The 14,185-nt window shown below is 50.1% G+C and overlaps 3 protein-coding genes across 3 annotated transcripts; 2 read left to right on the forward strand and 1 right to left on the reverse strand.

The window, feature by feature from the left end:
• Window positions 1-351: 351 nt before the first annotated feature.
• On the reverse strand, window positions 352-2,863 carry N7458_010638 (SulP family inorganic anion transporter; the record flags this gene model as incomplete). The annotated part of the gene is made up of 4 exons (XM_056914020.1): window positions 352-1,047; window positions 1,106-1,625; window positions 1,683-2,312; window positions 2,412-2,863. 4 exons carry the CDS (start codon window positions 2,861-2,863, stop codon window positions 352-354), a joined length of 2,298 nt encoding a protein of 765 aa, XP_056762869.1.
• A 1,000-nt stretch (window positions 2,864-3,863) lies between these two features.
• N7458_010639 (translation initiation factor eIF2 subunit alpha) lies at window positions 3,864-4,990 on the forward strand (the record flags this gene model as incomplete). The annotated part of the gene is made up of 4 exons (XM_056914021.1): window positions 3,864-3,941; window positions 4,015-4,177; window positions 4,239-4,446; window positions 4,513-4,990. The coding sequence occupies 4 exons, from the start codon at window positions 3,864-3,866 to the stop codon at window positions 4,988-4,990; spliced, it is 927 nt and encodes a 308-aa protein (XP_056762870.1).
• A 660-nt stretch (window positions 4,991-5,650) lies between these two features.
• On the forward strand, window positions 5,651-12,978 carry yvc1 (putative potassium ion channel Yvc1; the record flags this gene model as incomplete). Its single annotated transcript, XM_056914022.1, has 9 exons — window positions 5,651-5,723; window positions 5,773-6,100; window positions 6,161-7,095; window positions 7,152-7,292; window positions 7,348-7,739; window positions 8,689-8,888; window positions 8,963-12,269; window positions 12,327-12,463; window positions 12,519-12,978. 9 exons carry the CDS (start codon window positions 5,651-5,653, stop codon window positions 12,976-12,978), a joined length of 5,973 nt encoding a protein of 1,990 aa, XP_056762871.1.
• Window positions 12,979-14,185: the final 1,207 nt, after the last annotated feature.

Here is a 14,185-nt window from a genome sequence, read left to right on the forward strand (position 1 = left end):
CAGTGGAACTGACTTTGGGTGCGCCACAAGCCTGAAAATGTCTAATGGGACTCATGAAATATGAGTCGATCTGTCTACAAACAGACACCCATGGTACGGCCGGACTACGCACTGAGCTCGATGTAGAATCTGAAACACACAAGGTGCAATAGCCCCAAATAATCAGTCAATCATATCAAATTTTGCTCGCTCAGAAGTAAAGAGGCTCAGTAACAGCAATCATTCTGACAGGTTAATCTCGTGATGTACAAGAAGAACAATTTAAAAACTCGCCGCATCTTCGTTAGTGCAACGTGAACAAAATCAAAATCTACAAGGTCATGCATGTATGTACGATGTGAGGATATCAGACTAGATTTCAGTCTGTTCCTCAGTTTCAGCCAACCGCAGCGCCTCATCAACTTGAGGCACGAAATGGGTCAATCCACCACACTGCTCGACGATTCCACTTCGCTCCAACATACGGAACACATTGGAGTTGGGCACGCGGCAGAAGAAGACTCTCACGCCGTCCTCTGCATAGGCACGTACGATCTCATAGAGGACCTGCGTCCCGGAACCATCGATACTCGTGACGCCGTGCACGTCGAATATAATATTCTTATTATACTCCGCGGGACGCATACGCGGACGAGACGGATGTGTCCGGCTCGACCCGTAAAGCTCCAACCGACGAAGACGATTCTTCAAATCGCCCGTGTTGGCAAAGGTGAGAGGCTCGGGGATCTTGACGATCAGAGCGCCCTCGATTAGTTCGACATTTTCGCGTTGCAGTTCGGCATTCTCGAAGCGGGTGTTTGTGCCGGGGATTTTGCCGAGGATTTGAATACGAGGTTGGGTGGCGTGGCGGATGAGAATTATGACGGAGAGACCGATCCCCAGGGCCATACCAAGCTCGAGGGAGTAGAAGATTGTTGAGGTGAAAATTAGGAGCATGAGGACCAGTTCGGTCCAGCCGCGGAGGCGGAAGAAGAAGATTATGTCGTGGGGGCATTCTTCGACGAGGGTGTAGGCTACGACGGAGATCATGGAGGAGAGGACGGCTTTCTGTTTTGGATTACCACATTGATTCCTGGATAGTTGTAGGCTCAGTGGGTAGACTTACCGGAAGGTACGAGAGGTAAGGTAGCAGCACCAGAATAGAGACCAGAGTGATCAGGCTCAGGAAGATACTACTCATCGGAGTGCGTGCACCGGTTTGAACGTTGACCTTGCTTCGGCCATATCCACCAAACGCCGGGAGGGACATAAAGCAACCACCGAGCAAGTTGGCAACGCCCAGCGCTACCATTTCCCTGTTTGCACTCATGTGCATGCCTTGAATACCACCGGGCTTACTATCACCTAGTCCCTTGGCAGCGACGGAGGACTCAAAGAACCCCAAGAGGGTAATGATAAAGGCTTTGCTCATTGCTGTACGGATATGCTTCATGTGGCTGACTCGGAATGGCCAGTTGAAGGCAAACAGTTGGCTGGAGCTGATCTCGGTGTGTCCAAGGAGTTCGAGACCTTTATCCTCCCAGTTGAGGGTATAGGCTAGGACAGCTGACAGAACGACGACAATGAATCGGTCAGGGAAATATATCACTTGCGGGAAGCGAGGCATCATCCACTTTTTCAGGGTTCTGGGAGAATAGCGCGTTAGTTGAATAGCTCATATCCGAAGAATCAATTCTACTCACCGGAAGAACATGATGATAGAGAAGCTGACAAGCGAGACTGCCGCCGTGAGTCCGTGGCTACTCCCAGCATTGCGGATGATGAATGTCAGCTTTTCAACAGTGGTGCCATGGCTAGCACCGGCCTCCTTTGCTAGCCCAGCTAGTCCCAATTCAGGGATCAACTGGTCCACGAAGATGACAAAACCAATGGCCGTGATGAAGCCTCGGAGGAAAGGTCGGCTCAGTACATTATCCAAGAATCCAAGTCGAGTGATTCCCGCAACCAGGATCATAGTCCCCGCCATGGCAGTGGAGATTCCAATGATGATAGCACTTTCCATGAGGTCATCATCTTTCGGACTACTGCTCGGCATGCTGGCCTTGACAATGGCACCCGTCAGCAATGAGCCGGCGGCTTCTGGTCCAATCACTAATAGTGGGCAGCTTCCCAGGATCGCGTAAACTAACGGATGAATCACGAAAGAATAGAGACCATTAACGGGAGGCGCATGGGCGAGGTTGGAGGCCAGTGACAAGGCCATGGGGATGTAGATGGATGAGATAGTCAATGCGGCAATCAAGTCGCCGCGAAGGAATGACCGTCGATATTGACTGATCCAGTTGAAGAACGGAATGTAGTAGGATATATACCTGCAGGGAACCCGTTAGCCCTCTGACGACCAAAATTGGATTACGAAGACAATTCTCCCGTGAATAACTAGTGGGAGAAATCCGTGGCGATTTGCATACAATTTCTTATCTTCATTCATGGACAGCGCCGTAAAAGACGACTTCATTTGTGACGTATCTTCGGAATCGGGCCGAGATCCTGGATGGTCGTCTCCCCCGTGAGAGTGACTAGGTGCTGCTCCCGTTTCCCCATTGCCACTGTATCCAAAGTGAACGCTAGATGGTGCCGAGTAGTCCTGTCTCTCTGCACCTTCTGGTCGGGGAGAGAAGGTTCCATGGCTACAGCGCCGTTCACCGCATATCGGGTTCGATTGATGGTAGGACTCTAGTAGGCGAGTTCTTGCGCCTGGCTCATCGGAGGCGGTGATTCCAAGGCCCGGAGTTCCCCGTCCATCATCGCCAGAATTAGGTCCTGGAGAGGCCCTTCGGCTGTGGAAGATGTTGACGATACGGTTCTGGAGAGAGCGGTGTCCTTCCGAGTCCTGGCGGAGAAGGGGACTCGACTCCGACATGGTGGATTGTACCGAGATAGCAGTCAGTCTCAGCCTCGATTCAGTCACCAGGACTCAAGTTTCTCCATCCGAAACAGAAACGATTGGAAGAGAAAAAGGCGAGACACCGGCTAAGAGCCGAGGAAGGTCCTGTGGGTTTGCCGACCAACTACGCAAGGGCGGTGGCAGGAACGAGTTTCAGTGATAAGTGATAAGCGGGGGGAGTTGACATGATGAGCACCAGGGCCACTAGTACTGTACTACTTGTACTGTCCTCCTTCCTGGGTCAGTCCATGGATTGCATCCACCCAACCCGGGCAAATCATAGGGCCGCGTCTATTATTCAAGGCATGGGTGAGCTCGTCGGCTCTCTTGATTCGTCCGTGTGAATTTGCAGGCGGTGAGCTAAAAAGCTGGACAGAGAACGAAATCTACTCACTGAGGAGAACTAACTGATAGCAGTTAGCTACACGTCTGGAGTTATAGTAAATAACCAGAATCAGGTAAATCTTCAATCAATTGAAATCATGTCTTGGCTTGGTTCCATTTAGCAGATGCAATGATCATGCTCAAGCTCTAAGTGATAGAGTACAACATACATACCTGTAAAGGATATTTATAAGAGAAGATGCGAATCGTAAAAAGGCAGACCATTTCCCTCGAACCTGGCTTTAAATTTTGATCTATGAGTCTAGATACCTACCTCTAACGACGTTCTCTCGACGCCATTCTTCCTGCCCTCACTTCGCCCTCACTTTCATATCACGTGACTCCCTCCCACCGACGCTGGACGGCCAGATCCACGTGACCGCGGTCAATGTGGGTTTTGAGCCCGCCACAAAGAGCGATTTCAATCGTGCTTCTACCTCAAAGTCCCTCGCTCGAGACCCTGTTTCCCTCCGCTTCGCTCAGATCCTTTCATACAAGGTTCGAGTCTGTCATACATCTTGGACTGCCGTCTTCCCAGTCCTCTTTTTGCCCGAAAATTTCTCGCTGAAAATCAGAGTGCAACCCCGCCAAAATGTCGTTAACAAATTGCCGATTCTACGAGGATAAGTACCCGGAGGTGGACAGCTATGTCATGGTCAATGTCAAGCAGGTACGGATATTGCTCGCTCTCTTGAACGCCAAGCAGGACGTTTTCAGCTGACATTTCCGCCTGATGGGGATAGATCGCCGAGATGGGCGCATACGTGAAGCTGCTCGAATACGACAACATCGACGGCATGATTCTGCTCTCTGAGCTGTCGCGGAGACGTATCCGTAGTATCCAGAAGCTGATTCGCATCGGGCGGAATGAGGTTGTTATCGTCCTCCGTGTCGATAAGGAGAAGGGTACGCCAACAACAATATCTTGATCTAAGGACCCAATAGCTGACTCATAGACGCTGCACAGGTTATATCGATCTTTCCAAGCGTCGTGTTTCCCCCGAGGATGTGATCAAGTGCGAGGAGCGGTACAACAAGAGCAAGGCGGTGCACTCCATCATGCGCCACGTCGCTGAGGCGACTCAGACTCCCCTCGAGACCCTCTACCAGCAGATCGCCTGGCCCTTGAACCGGAAATACGGCCACTCTCACGATGCTTTCAAGATTTCTATCACGTATGTGCTGCAATTGTGTTTAGCCTCTGTTGGGAACCCTACTAACCACGGTTGATGTCTTGACAGTAACCCCGACGTCTGGAACGAGATCGAGTTCCCCAGCGAGCCCGTGAAGAAGGAGCTGCAGCAGTACATCAGCAAGAAGCTCACCCCCCACCCTACCAAGGTTCGTGCCGATATCGAGGTCACTTGCTTCGGCTACGAGGGTATCGATGCCGTCAAGGAGGCTCTTCGCACCGCCGAGGCCAACAACACCCCCGAGAACCAGATCAAGGTCAAGCTCGTTGCACCCCCTCTCTACGTCCTCACCAACCAGTCTCTCGACAAGAACCAGGGTATTCAGATGCTGGAGGTTGCCATCCAGAACATCGCTGCCAAGATCAAGGAGGCTGGTGGTAGCTGCACCGTCAAGATGGCGCCCAAGGCCGTCACCGAGCACGATGATGCTATCCTCCAGGAGCTTATGGACAAGCGTGAGCGGGAGAATATGGAGGTTAGCGGTGATGAGAGCGAGTCCGAGAGCGACGAGGGTGTTCCCGCGTAAACGGTGCATTCTACTTTCATACCATGGGGTGCCCAGCGTTGCATCGGCGCTCGCGACCCACGCAAAGGACAGGTGGAGAGAGAGAGAGAGATGGGGAAGGCTGGGCAAAATGGATAGAGAAAATTCATGCACATTTACGCGATCAATGAGATGAAGAAAAAAAAGGCTCGGTGGTCTCTACGTGCTACAGGGCACGATTGCAGTCAGATATTGCCTTTGATCCAAGGGCATTCGCCTGCACCTCGGGTCCGGGGATGACTCCATCATGTCCTTTTCGACGCAGGTGCCATGTGCCAGTCGGTAAGGGCCTCATGCTCGGGTGCCCTTTTCTTTGACGGTAGCTTGCGTGGAATGAGGTGCAGGTCCTGATGTATATTTGTTGTGATGCAACCGAGACGTTTCAATGCCAGTGATGCTTCTAGAGCCCTTCAAACAATCCTTGAGCATAAGTTAATTTTTGTGCATATTTTCTTAACTCTTTTGATACAACAACGTTGCATACGCGGAAATACCGTAAGGCCCATAATGGCTTTGATAGCGGGGAAAGTTACGCGTGTGGCTTCGTCTGCCGATCGTCCTCACCGCGATCCCTTCCCTTGTCAACCCGGGGTGTCTGATAACTCGGACCGTGTCTCCTGAATTGCTACTGAAATACTCGAGATGGGTCTTTTGAATGATCTCTTTAACTTCAATCGCGAAGCGCATCATCGCGCTGCAATCGAACGTCGCCGACGTACGTCATGATCAACTTTGGCCGTGTAGCACAACTAACCGTATCGCAGTGCTTCCTACTCACGCCAACGACGAAAGTCAATCATTAGAGTCCTCCAAGGAGATCGCCAAGGTTGCTCTGCGACTGAAATATCAAATTGAACAAGTCGTCTCCTGTGAGGTCGACGAGAGCGTCCTCACCGACCCCAACAGTCGGATCATCTCCCAGGATGTAATCGAAACAGCTAGGCGGGCCGGCGGTGAGGACTACGGAGCCTGTGTGGTATTCTGTCTTCTTGTCTGTCTGCGATGGTTCAAAATGCAGTCCAATATCGAGCTGTGGGACGCTGATCTCCATCTCCGAAGAGCTGTGGCCTGTGAGGTTATCGCCAAGCGCATGTACGAGCTCTTATTGGCCACGAATTCCACAAATCAAGATTGCTAATTAAGCGTCTGTAGCATCGAGAGTGAACCGGATCAAGACTTTCTGCTCAAGAATATCCTGTTGAAGCGCTACTCTATCTTCACCGAGGGAGAGACGACTGCCCCCGCCAATGTCATCGAGCGCTCCGTTGATCTCCATGCCCTGAGAGTCATCGGCTCCGCTGGGTACCAGAAATGCATTCAATATCTCTGGCGCGGCTGGATTTGTCAGGAAGAGGGGAATCCGACTAATTTTGTGGAATACAAGGACAAATCTAGCACTGATTACTGGGTTCATTTCCATCCAGACCGGATGAGGACCCCTTTATACCAGAATATCTGTCAGATACTGTTCTCGCTGCTCTACCTTGCCTTATACACGGCCGTCATCAACACTGTCAACCCAACTGGAGACTTGGACACTGCGGAGTGTATTCTCTACGGAATGACTCTCGCCTTCATTTGTGACGAGGCGTCTAAGTTTTGGAAGGTGGGAACGAATTACCTTGAGTTCTGGAATGCCTTCAACTCGACCCTCTACGCGTTGCTTGTGATCTCGTTTGTGCTGCGTGTCGTCGCTTTGGCACATTCCTCATCCACTCATGACGCAGAACGGCAGCTCTACAACGGCATGAGTTACAACTTCCTTGCTTTCTCTGGCCCGATGTTCTGGATGCGCATGATGCTCTACCTCGACTCCTTCCGATTCTTCGGTGCCATGTTTGTGGTGTTGCGGGTCATGATGAAAGAAAGTATCATTTTCTTCGCTTTGCTCTTCGTGGTTCTCGCTGGTTTCTTCCAGGCGTTTATCGGTATGGCTCAGGTCGATAGTGATATCGATATGACCAGGCCTATCATTCAGGGTATGGCCAATAGTGTCATGCAGAGCCCTGAATTCGAGACTTTCCAGGATTTTGCTTTCCCCTTTGGCATCATTCTCTACTATGTGTTTAACTTTGTTGTCATGATTGGTATGTCGTCGGGATTCTTCCGGATCTTTTGTTATCCATCTCTAACACGTCTCCAGTTCTGTTGAATATTCTCATTGCACTTTACAATAGCGCATATGAGGATATCTCCGGCAATGCCACCGATGAGTACATGGCAATCTTTGCTCAGAAGACCATGCAATTCGTGCGGGCTCCAGACGAGAATGTTTTTATCCCACGTGAGTCCCTCCTCCAGTCTATGTGCATATGAAACAGCATTTAATTTCTTATCAGCTTTCAACCTGATCGAGATCATATTCCTGGTCGCTCCATTTGAGTGGTGGCTCTCGCCCAGCCGCTACGCCAAGCTCAATGACATTATCATGGGCGTGCTCTACTCGCCTCTACTCGTGTTGACTGCTTGGATCGAAACTCGCCAGGCCAATCGGATCAGATGGAATCGACGACACGGGGAAGAAGACGATGACTGCGAGCAGGAGTGGGAGCATGTGGCCGAAGACGTCAGTTTCGATCTTGATGATACCTGGAAGGAGGAGGTCAAGCAGAGTACGCCGGATATCAGGGTGGATAATTGCACTCTGGAGGTTCGGCAGCTGAAGGAGCAGGTTGCCGCGTTGACAGAGCTGGTGAAGAGGCTCGCCGAGAAGACTGAGGGAATGGATGGGGTCAGTTGAGTATGAGCTAGATTGTGGGCTAGTCTGGAATTTAGGACTTATTCTGTTGGGTACTCCCAGTTGATGCCTGCGCTTTGGTTGGTCAAGTTTCCATACACTATCTAGATGCTAAGATAGCCTAGCTATTATTTGCACCTGCCTGTCAACCACCCGAGATATATATCCCGGTCCTGCTCAGGCGGCTTCCTTGGGCTATTCCCAATTATTATCTGAGCAAATTCCAATCCCACTGGGGGAAATACCCAGCCCTAAAGTTAAGGCTTCTCGTCTTTACAAACAAAAATATAGAGTAACACCGCCGTTTCATGGCTCAATTCGTCCCAATTGTCCTGAATCGTCTCAAGGACAGATACAAAAAAGGAAAAAAAGAAATGATCTCAGGTTATTTGTAGGAATAGCCGAACGCGGGGGTCGAACCCGCAACCTTGAGATTAAGAGTCTCACGCTCTACCGATTGAGCTAGCCCGGCAGGGCTGGTTGAAAAGCGAGAAGAAATATGGCTACATGAACCTGTTGTGGAGTGGAGACCCTTCGGTGGATCCCGAGGGCTGAGACCAAGCGATATCATGTGACGTGATGCCTCAGGTTGCGATATTCTCGTTTTGATCACTGAGCAGAAACGGGGATTCCCGCGAGATGAAAGAATGGCTATGGCACAAAACCATAATTTCTTAAGTGTTCCCAAATGGTGTTACTATGTCAGGAGGCAAAATAGCTAGAGTCTCGTGGTAGATAACTTGTACTGCCCATAAATGGCGCCACTTTGGGCTATACTTACGGAGTCGATTGCAATCTGCCATCATTTCATAGATTTGACTTCTCCCCAATTTGATACCATATTTGAAATTGAAGAACATGACATTTCATTGTCCTTGAAGATAGATAACTATCTATCTCCGCCACTATCTGTTTAACATATGTACAATGCGTGATCTTACAGGCCAGGGATGGCTGGGGCCCACCATTACATAAGCGCCTAGCGCGTCGGGGCGGCGAACCCTCTGGAAACCAAAATTGTATCGAAGGTGGCTTCTTCCATCTGGACATTTCCCACTTGGATGACTTTCTTGTGTGGTCTCTGCATGCGCTCTTAAGTCGCTCTCTATTGGACCCTGATTGTGGTCACCCAGTTGCCAAAATGTGAGTCTTTGCTCCCCATTGAGTCCCTGTTGCCCTGATCAGGAGCACGTTCATCGATGCTGAACAGTATACAGGGCAAAACTCGCAGATGACCCCCAGATCCAATATGCGTCCCTGCATAACCCTCTTCCACTCCAATTGCATACCTACGTTTGGCCATTCTTGATAATTTGGCCCGTGTTCTTCGCTTTTTACCTCTCCCCTGAGCGCTATGATACCTATATTCAGGGTCAAGAATGGACCTTCGTCTTCGCGGGGTCCATCATCACCGCCCAGTCGCTCCTGTGGTTGATGACCAAGTGGAACATCAACATCAACACTCTGTTTACTTCCACTCGCGCCAAGTCCGTCGACACTGCCCAACTGATCAAGATCATTCCCATCACCAACGCCGGCTCCGCCGAGATATGCCCGCTCATTCGCGACAATTCCGGCGGCAAGAAGACCATCTCGTTCCTGTTCCAGAAGCGTCGTTTCCTTTTCTACCCTGATACTGGCTCCTTTGCCCCGCTGTCCTACGCTCTTGATGCCGAGCCCAAGCCAGCCCTGAAGGAATTTCAGCAGAGTACGGGTCTCTCTACCAAGGCCGAGATTGACCGTGTGCAGCACTACTATGGCGATAACACTTTCGATATTCCCGTTCCTACTTTCGCCGAGCTCTTCCAGGAGCATGCCGTGGCGCCGTTCTTCGTGTTCCAGGTGTTCTGCGTTGGATTGTGGATGCTGGACGAATATTGGTACTACTCGCTGTTTACTCTCTTCATGCTGGTCGCCTTCGAAAGCACTGTCGTTTGGCAGCGCCAGAGAACTCTTAATGAGTTCCGTGGAATGAACATTAAGCCCTACGATGTGTGGGTGTACCGCGAGAACAAGTGGGAGGAGATCACTAGCGATAAGCTGCTTCCCGGTGACCTGATGTCCGTCAACCGCACCAAGGAAGATGGTGGTGTCGCTTGCGATATCCTTCTGATCGAGGGAAGCGTTATCGTTAACGAGGCAATGCTTTCTGGAGAGAGTACCCCTCTTCTCAAGGAATCGGTTCAGCTCCGACCTGGCGAGGATTTGATCGAGCCCGATGGATTGGACAAGAACTCGTTCGTGCACGGAGGTACCAAGGTCCTTCAGGTTACCCACCCCAACTCCAATGGAGAAGACATCTCGAAGAGCTTGCCCAAGGGTGTCACTGCGCCTCCGGACAACGGTGCTGTCGGTATTGTTGTGAAGACTGGCTTCGAGACCAGCCAAGGTAGCCTGGTGCGGACTATGATCTACTCCACTGAGCGTGTTTCTGCCAACAACGCGGAGGCTTTGCTATTCATTCTCTTCCTCCTGATTTTCGCAATTGCTGCCTCATGGTACGTCTGGCAGGAGGGTGTGCAGAAGGATCGTAAGCGTTCTAAGTTGCTTTTGGACTGCGTTCTCATCATCACGAGTGTTGTTCCTCCCGAGCTTCCTATGGAGCTGAGCCTGGCTGTCAACACCAGTCTCGCAGCTCTTAGCAAGTTTGCGATTTTCTGCACGGAGCCTTTCCGCATTCCATTCGCTGGCCGTGTTGATATTGCTTGCTTCGATAAGACCGGTACTCTGACTGGAGAAGACCTAGTGGTCGATGGCATTGCTGGGCTCACTTTGGGCCAGGCTGGTGCTACCGTTGAAGCCGATGGTGCCCACACAGATCTGTCGAAGGCATCTGCTGTTAGTCCTGACACTACTCTTGTGCTTGCTAGTGCCCACGCCTTAGTGAAGCTGGATGAGGGTGAGGTTGTTGGTGACCCCATGGAGAAGGCTACTTTGCAGTGGCTTGGCTGGACCCTGGGCAGAAACGATACCCTTACTTGCAAAGGATCCGCCCCAGTTATTGGGTCTCGTCCCGTTGAGTCTGTTCATGTTAAGAGAAGATTCCAGTTCTCCTCCGCCCTTAAGCGCCAGAGCACTATCGCTACCGTCACCACCTTCGAGCCCAAGACCTCCAAGAAGAGCAAGTCCACTTTTGTTGGTGTGAAGGGTGCTCCCGAGACTATCCAGACCATGCTTGTCAACATTCCTCCCAACTACGAGGAGACGTTCAAGCACTTCACCCGCAATGGTGCTCGTGTCCTCGCTCTCGCATACAAGTATCTCTCCACTGAATCAGAGCTGTCTCAAGGCCGTGTGAACAAATATGTTCGTGAAGAAATTGAGTCCGAGCTGATCTTTGCTGGTTTCCTGGTCCTGCAATGCCCCCTCAAGGAGGATGCCATCAGCTCTGTCCGCATGCTGAACGAAAGTAGCCACCGTGTCGTCATGATTACTGGTGACAACCCATTGACTGCCGTCCACGTTGCCCGTCAAGTTGAAATTGTGGATCGTGAGGTTGTTATTTTGGATGCCCCCGAGCACGACAACACCGGAACTAGACTTGTCTGGCGTACTATCGACGACAAGTTGAATACTGATGTCGACCCGACCCAGCCCCTGGACCCGGAGATTCTGAAGAACAAGGATATCTGTGTCACTGGTTACGCTCTGGCCAAATTCAAGGACCAGAAGGCTCTCCCTGACTTGCTTCGTCACACCTGGGTTTATGCTCGCGTGTCTCCTAAGCAGAAGGAGGAGATCCTTCTCGGCCTGAAGGATGCTGGCTACACTACTCTCATGTGTGGTGACGGTACTAACGATGTCGGTGCCCTAAAGCAAGCCCACGTCGGTGTTGCTCTTCTGAACGGTTCGCCTGATGATCTGACCAAGATCGCTGAGCACTACCGGATCACCAAGATGAAGGAGCTGTACGAGAAGCAGGTCGGCATGATGCAGAGGTTCAACCAGCCTGCCCCTCCAGTGCCCGTGCATATTGCCCACCTCTACCCTCCTGGTCCTGGCAATCCGCACTACCAGAAGGCCATTGAGAGAGAAATCCAGAAGAAGGGTGCTGCTGCGGTCGCTGCTGCCGCTGCCGCTAAGCCTGGCGAAGAGATCCCGACAATTACCTCGCCTGGTGCCCAAGCGCTGCAGCAAGCAAATTCCAACTTGACTCCTCAGCAACAGCGCCAGCAGCAGGCCCAGGCTGCCGCCGCCGGTCTTGCTGATCGTCTGACTTCGTCTATGTTGGAGGCCGAGTTGGATGAGAGTGAGCCTCCCACCATTAAGCTGGGTGATGCTTCCTGTGCTGCTCCTTTCACCAGCAAGTTGGCCAACGTCATCGCTATTCCGAACATTATCCGCCAGGGTCGTTGCACATTGGTCGCCACGATCCAGATGTACAAGATTCTTGCTTTGAACTGCTTGATTAGTGCATACAGTTTGAGTGTCATCTACCTCGATGGTATCAAGTTCAGTGATGGTCAGGTTACTATCAGTGGTATGATGATGAGTGTCTGCTTTTTGTCCATCTCTCGCGCAAAGGTATGTTGATTCTCACCGTACGTGCTCGAGTTCGCTTATACTAATATTGTTACCCAGTCTGTTGAGGGTCTCTCCAAGGAGCGCCCCCAGCCGAATATCTTCAACGTGTATATCATTGGCTCCGTCCTTGGTCAATTCGCCATCCATATCGCGACTCTGATTTACTTGACCCAATACGTCTATAAGATCGAGGCGTAAGTTTTCACCCAGATGATATGAAGTTTACTTCGTTACTGACCAATACTACAGGAGAGAAGATAATATCGATCTCGAGGGCGAGTTCGAGCCATCCCTTCTTAACAGCGCCATCTACCTGCTCCAGTTGATTCAGCAAATCTCGACGTTCTCCATCAACTATCAAGGCCGTCCTTTCCGCGAGTCTATCCGTGAGAACCGGGCTATGTACTGGGGTCTGGTCGCCGCCACCGCTGTCGCTTTCTCCTGCGCCACTGAGTTCGTGCCTGAGATCAATGAAAAGCTGCGTCTGGTTCCTTTCAGCACCGAATTCAAGGTCACCCTCACTGTGCTGATGATCCTGGACTACGGCGGTTGCTGGCTGATTGAGAACGTTCTCAAGAACCTGTTCAGTGACTTCCGTCCTAAGGATATCGCTATCCGCCGCCCTGATCAACTGAAGCGTGAAGCTGAACGCAAGGCCAAGGAGACGGCTGAGGCTGAGGCTGAGAAGGAGCAGCAACGGAAGGCCTAGATGTGACAAGAAGGCTGAAGATTTGAATGTTTTTCTGTATTGTATACATAGAGGGGAAGATTGTTCCATAGAACTGCATGGCATCTAATACATGGTTCTGTCGAGGCTGTTTATTGAGAGCTCCATAGCTTTGTCACTTTATTATTTCATTGTTTTAACCACTTTCGAATTTTCTATTTCATTAACCATTGAATGCCAACTTGAGAACATACAATGGGTGCCTAAAGTCTGGGGACAACACGCTAATTCAGCGCGTTTTCTAAAACGCGTTCTACTACCCATTATTTTTTTTTCTCCTCCTACACAACCATGGTTCGATCGTTCGGCACCCGAAATAAGTGGAAATCGTAGACCAAACGCTGAATTATCACCTGAGCAACGATCGGTGATTATATATGAATTAGAATCTAATATATCGCCTTCTAAACTAGCTGCCTAATTCGGCTGCTCGCGTAGTGTGATCTATAAAACACGCGATCTCTTCTAACATTACTAAACTATTGAATCTTTTCGGATGAATATTCCGTCTAAAGACACTTAAAATCTATCAGTTCTAGTAGCGGTTAGGTCTAGCGATTTTAGTCGGAAGCGTATAGGCGTGATCTTATAAACCTAATACCTTACGTACGCGACATTTTATAGATATACTAGGTAGCTATCTAGCTTAGTAGCCGATCTAAATTAGTAATTATAGAACGTGATAAATCTAGCACGCGTAATAGCTATATAAGGAATTCTTATATTACTATACTCGAAGAGGGTCTAGTTCCGTACTATACCCCCGGGACTATCTTCTAGTAAGATAATACACGAATCCACCTAGCAGGCGTGGTTCAAAATTAGTTTGAAACTCATAGTATTAAGGTAGTATATTAGCCTACACACTCGCCTAATATAAACCCTATTAAACCAGTATAGCAGATGCTTAAGGTCAAGGTTTTCGGCATGTTTCTAGAGCTTATTAGTATAGGAAGGTCTAAGGAAGATTGGCAGTATTTTATCGATTATATTCAACAGGCCTGGCGTGCATTAGACCAGAGCAAGATTGATAGCCTGATTCTTAGCATGCCTAGGCGTTTAGAGGCCTTACGCAATGCAAGGGGCTGGTATACCAAATATTAGGCTTTTCTGATAAAATCTATTGAATTCCCTATATTTTGGTGGTAGATTTATAGTGGTAGACTAGGTGGTGTACATAGAAATATAT

The sequence above is a fragment of the Penicillium daleae genome (assembly GCF_028827525.1).
Source record: "Penicillium daleae strain IBT 16125 chromosome Unknown utg000008l_segment0_segment0, whole genome shotgun sequence".
Taxonomy (NCBI): Eukaryota; Fungi; Ascomycota; class Eurotiomycetes; order Eurotiales; family Aspergillaceae; genus Penicillium; species Penicillium daleae.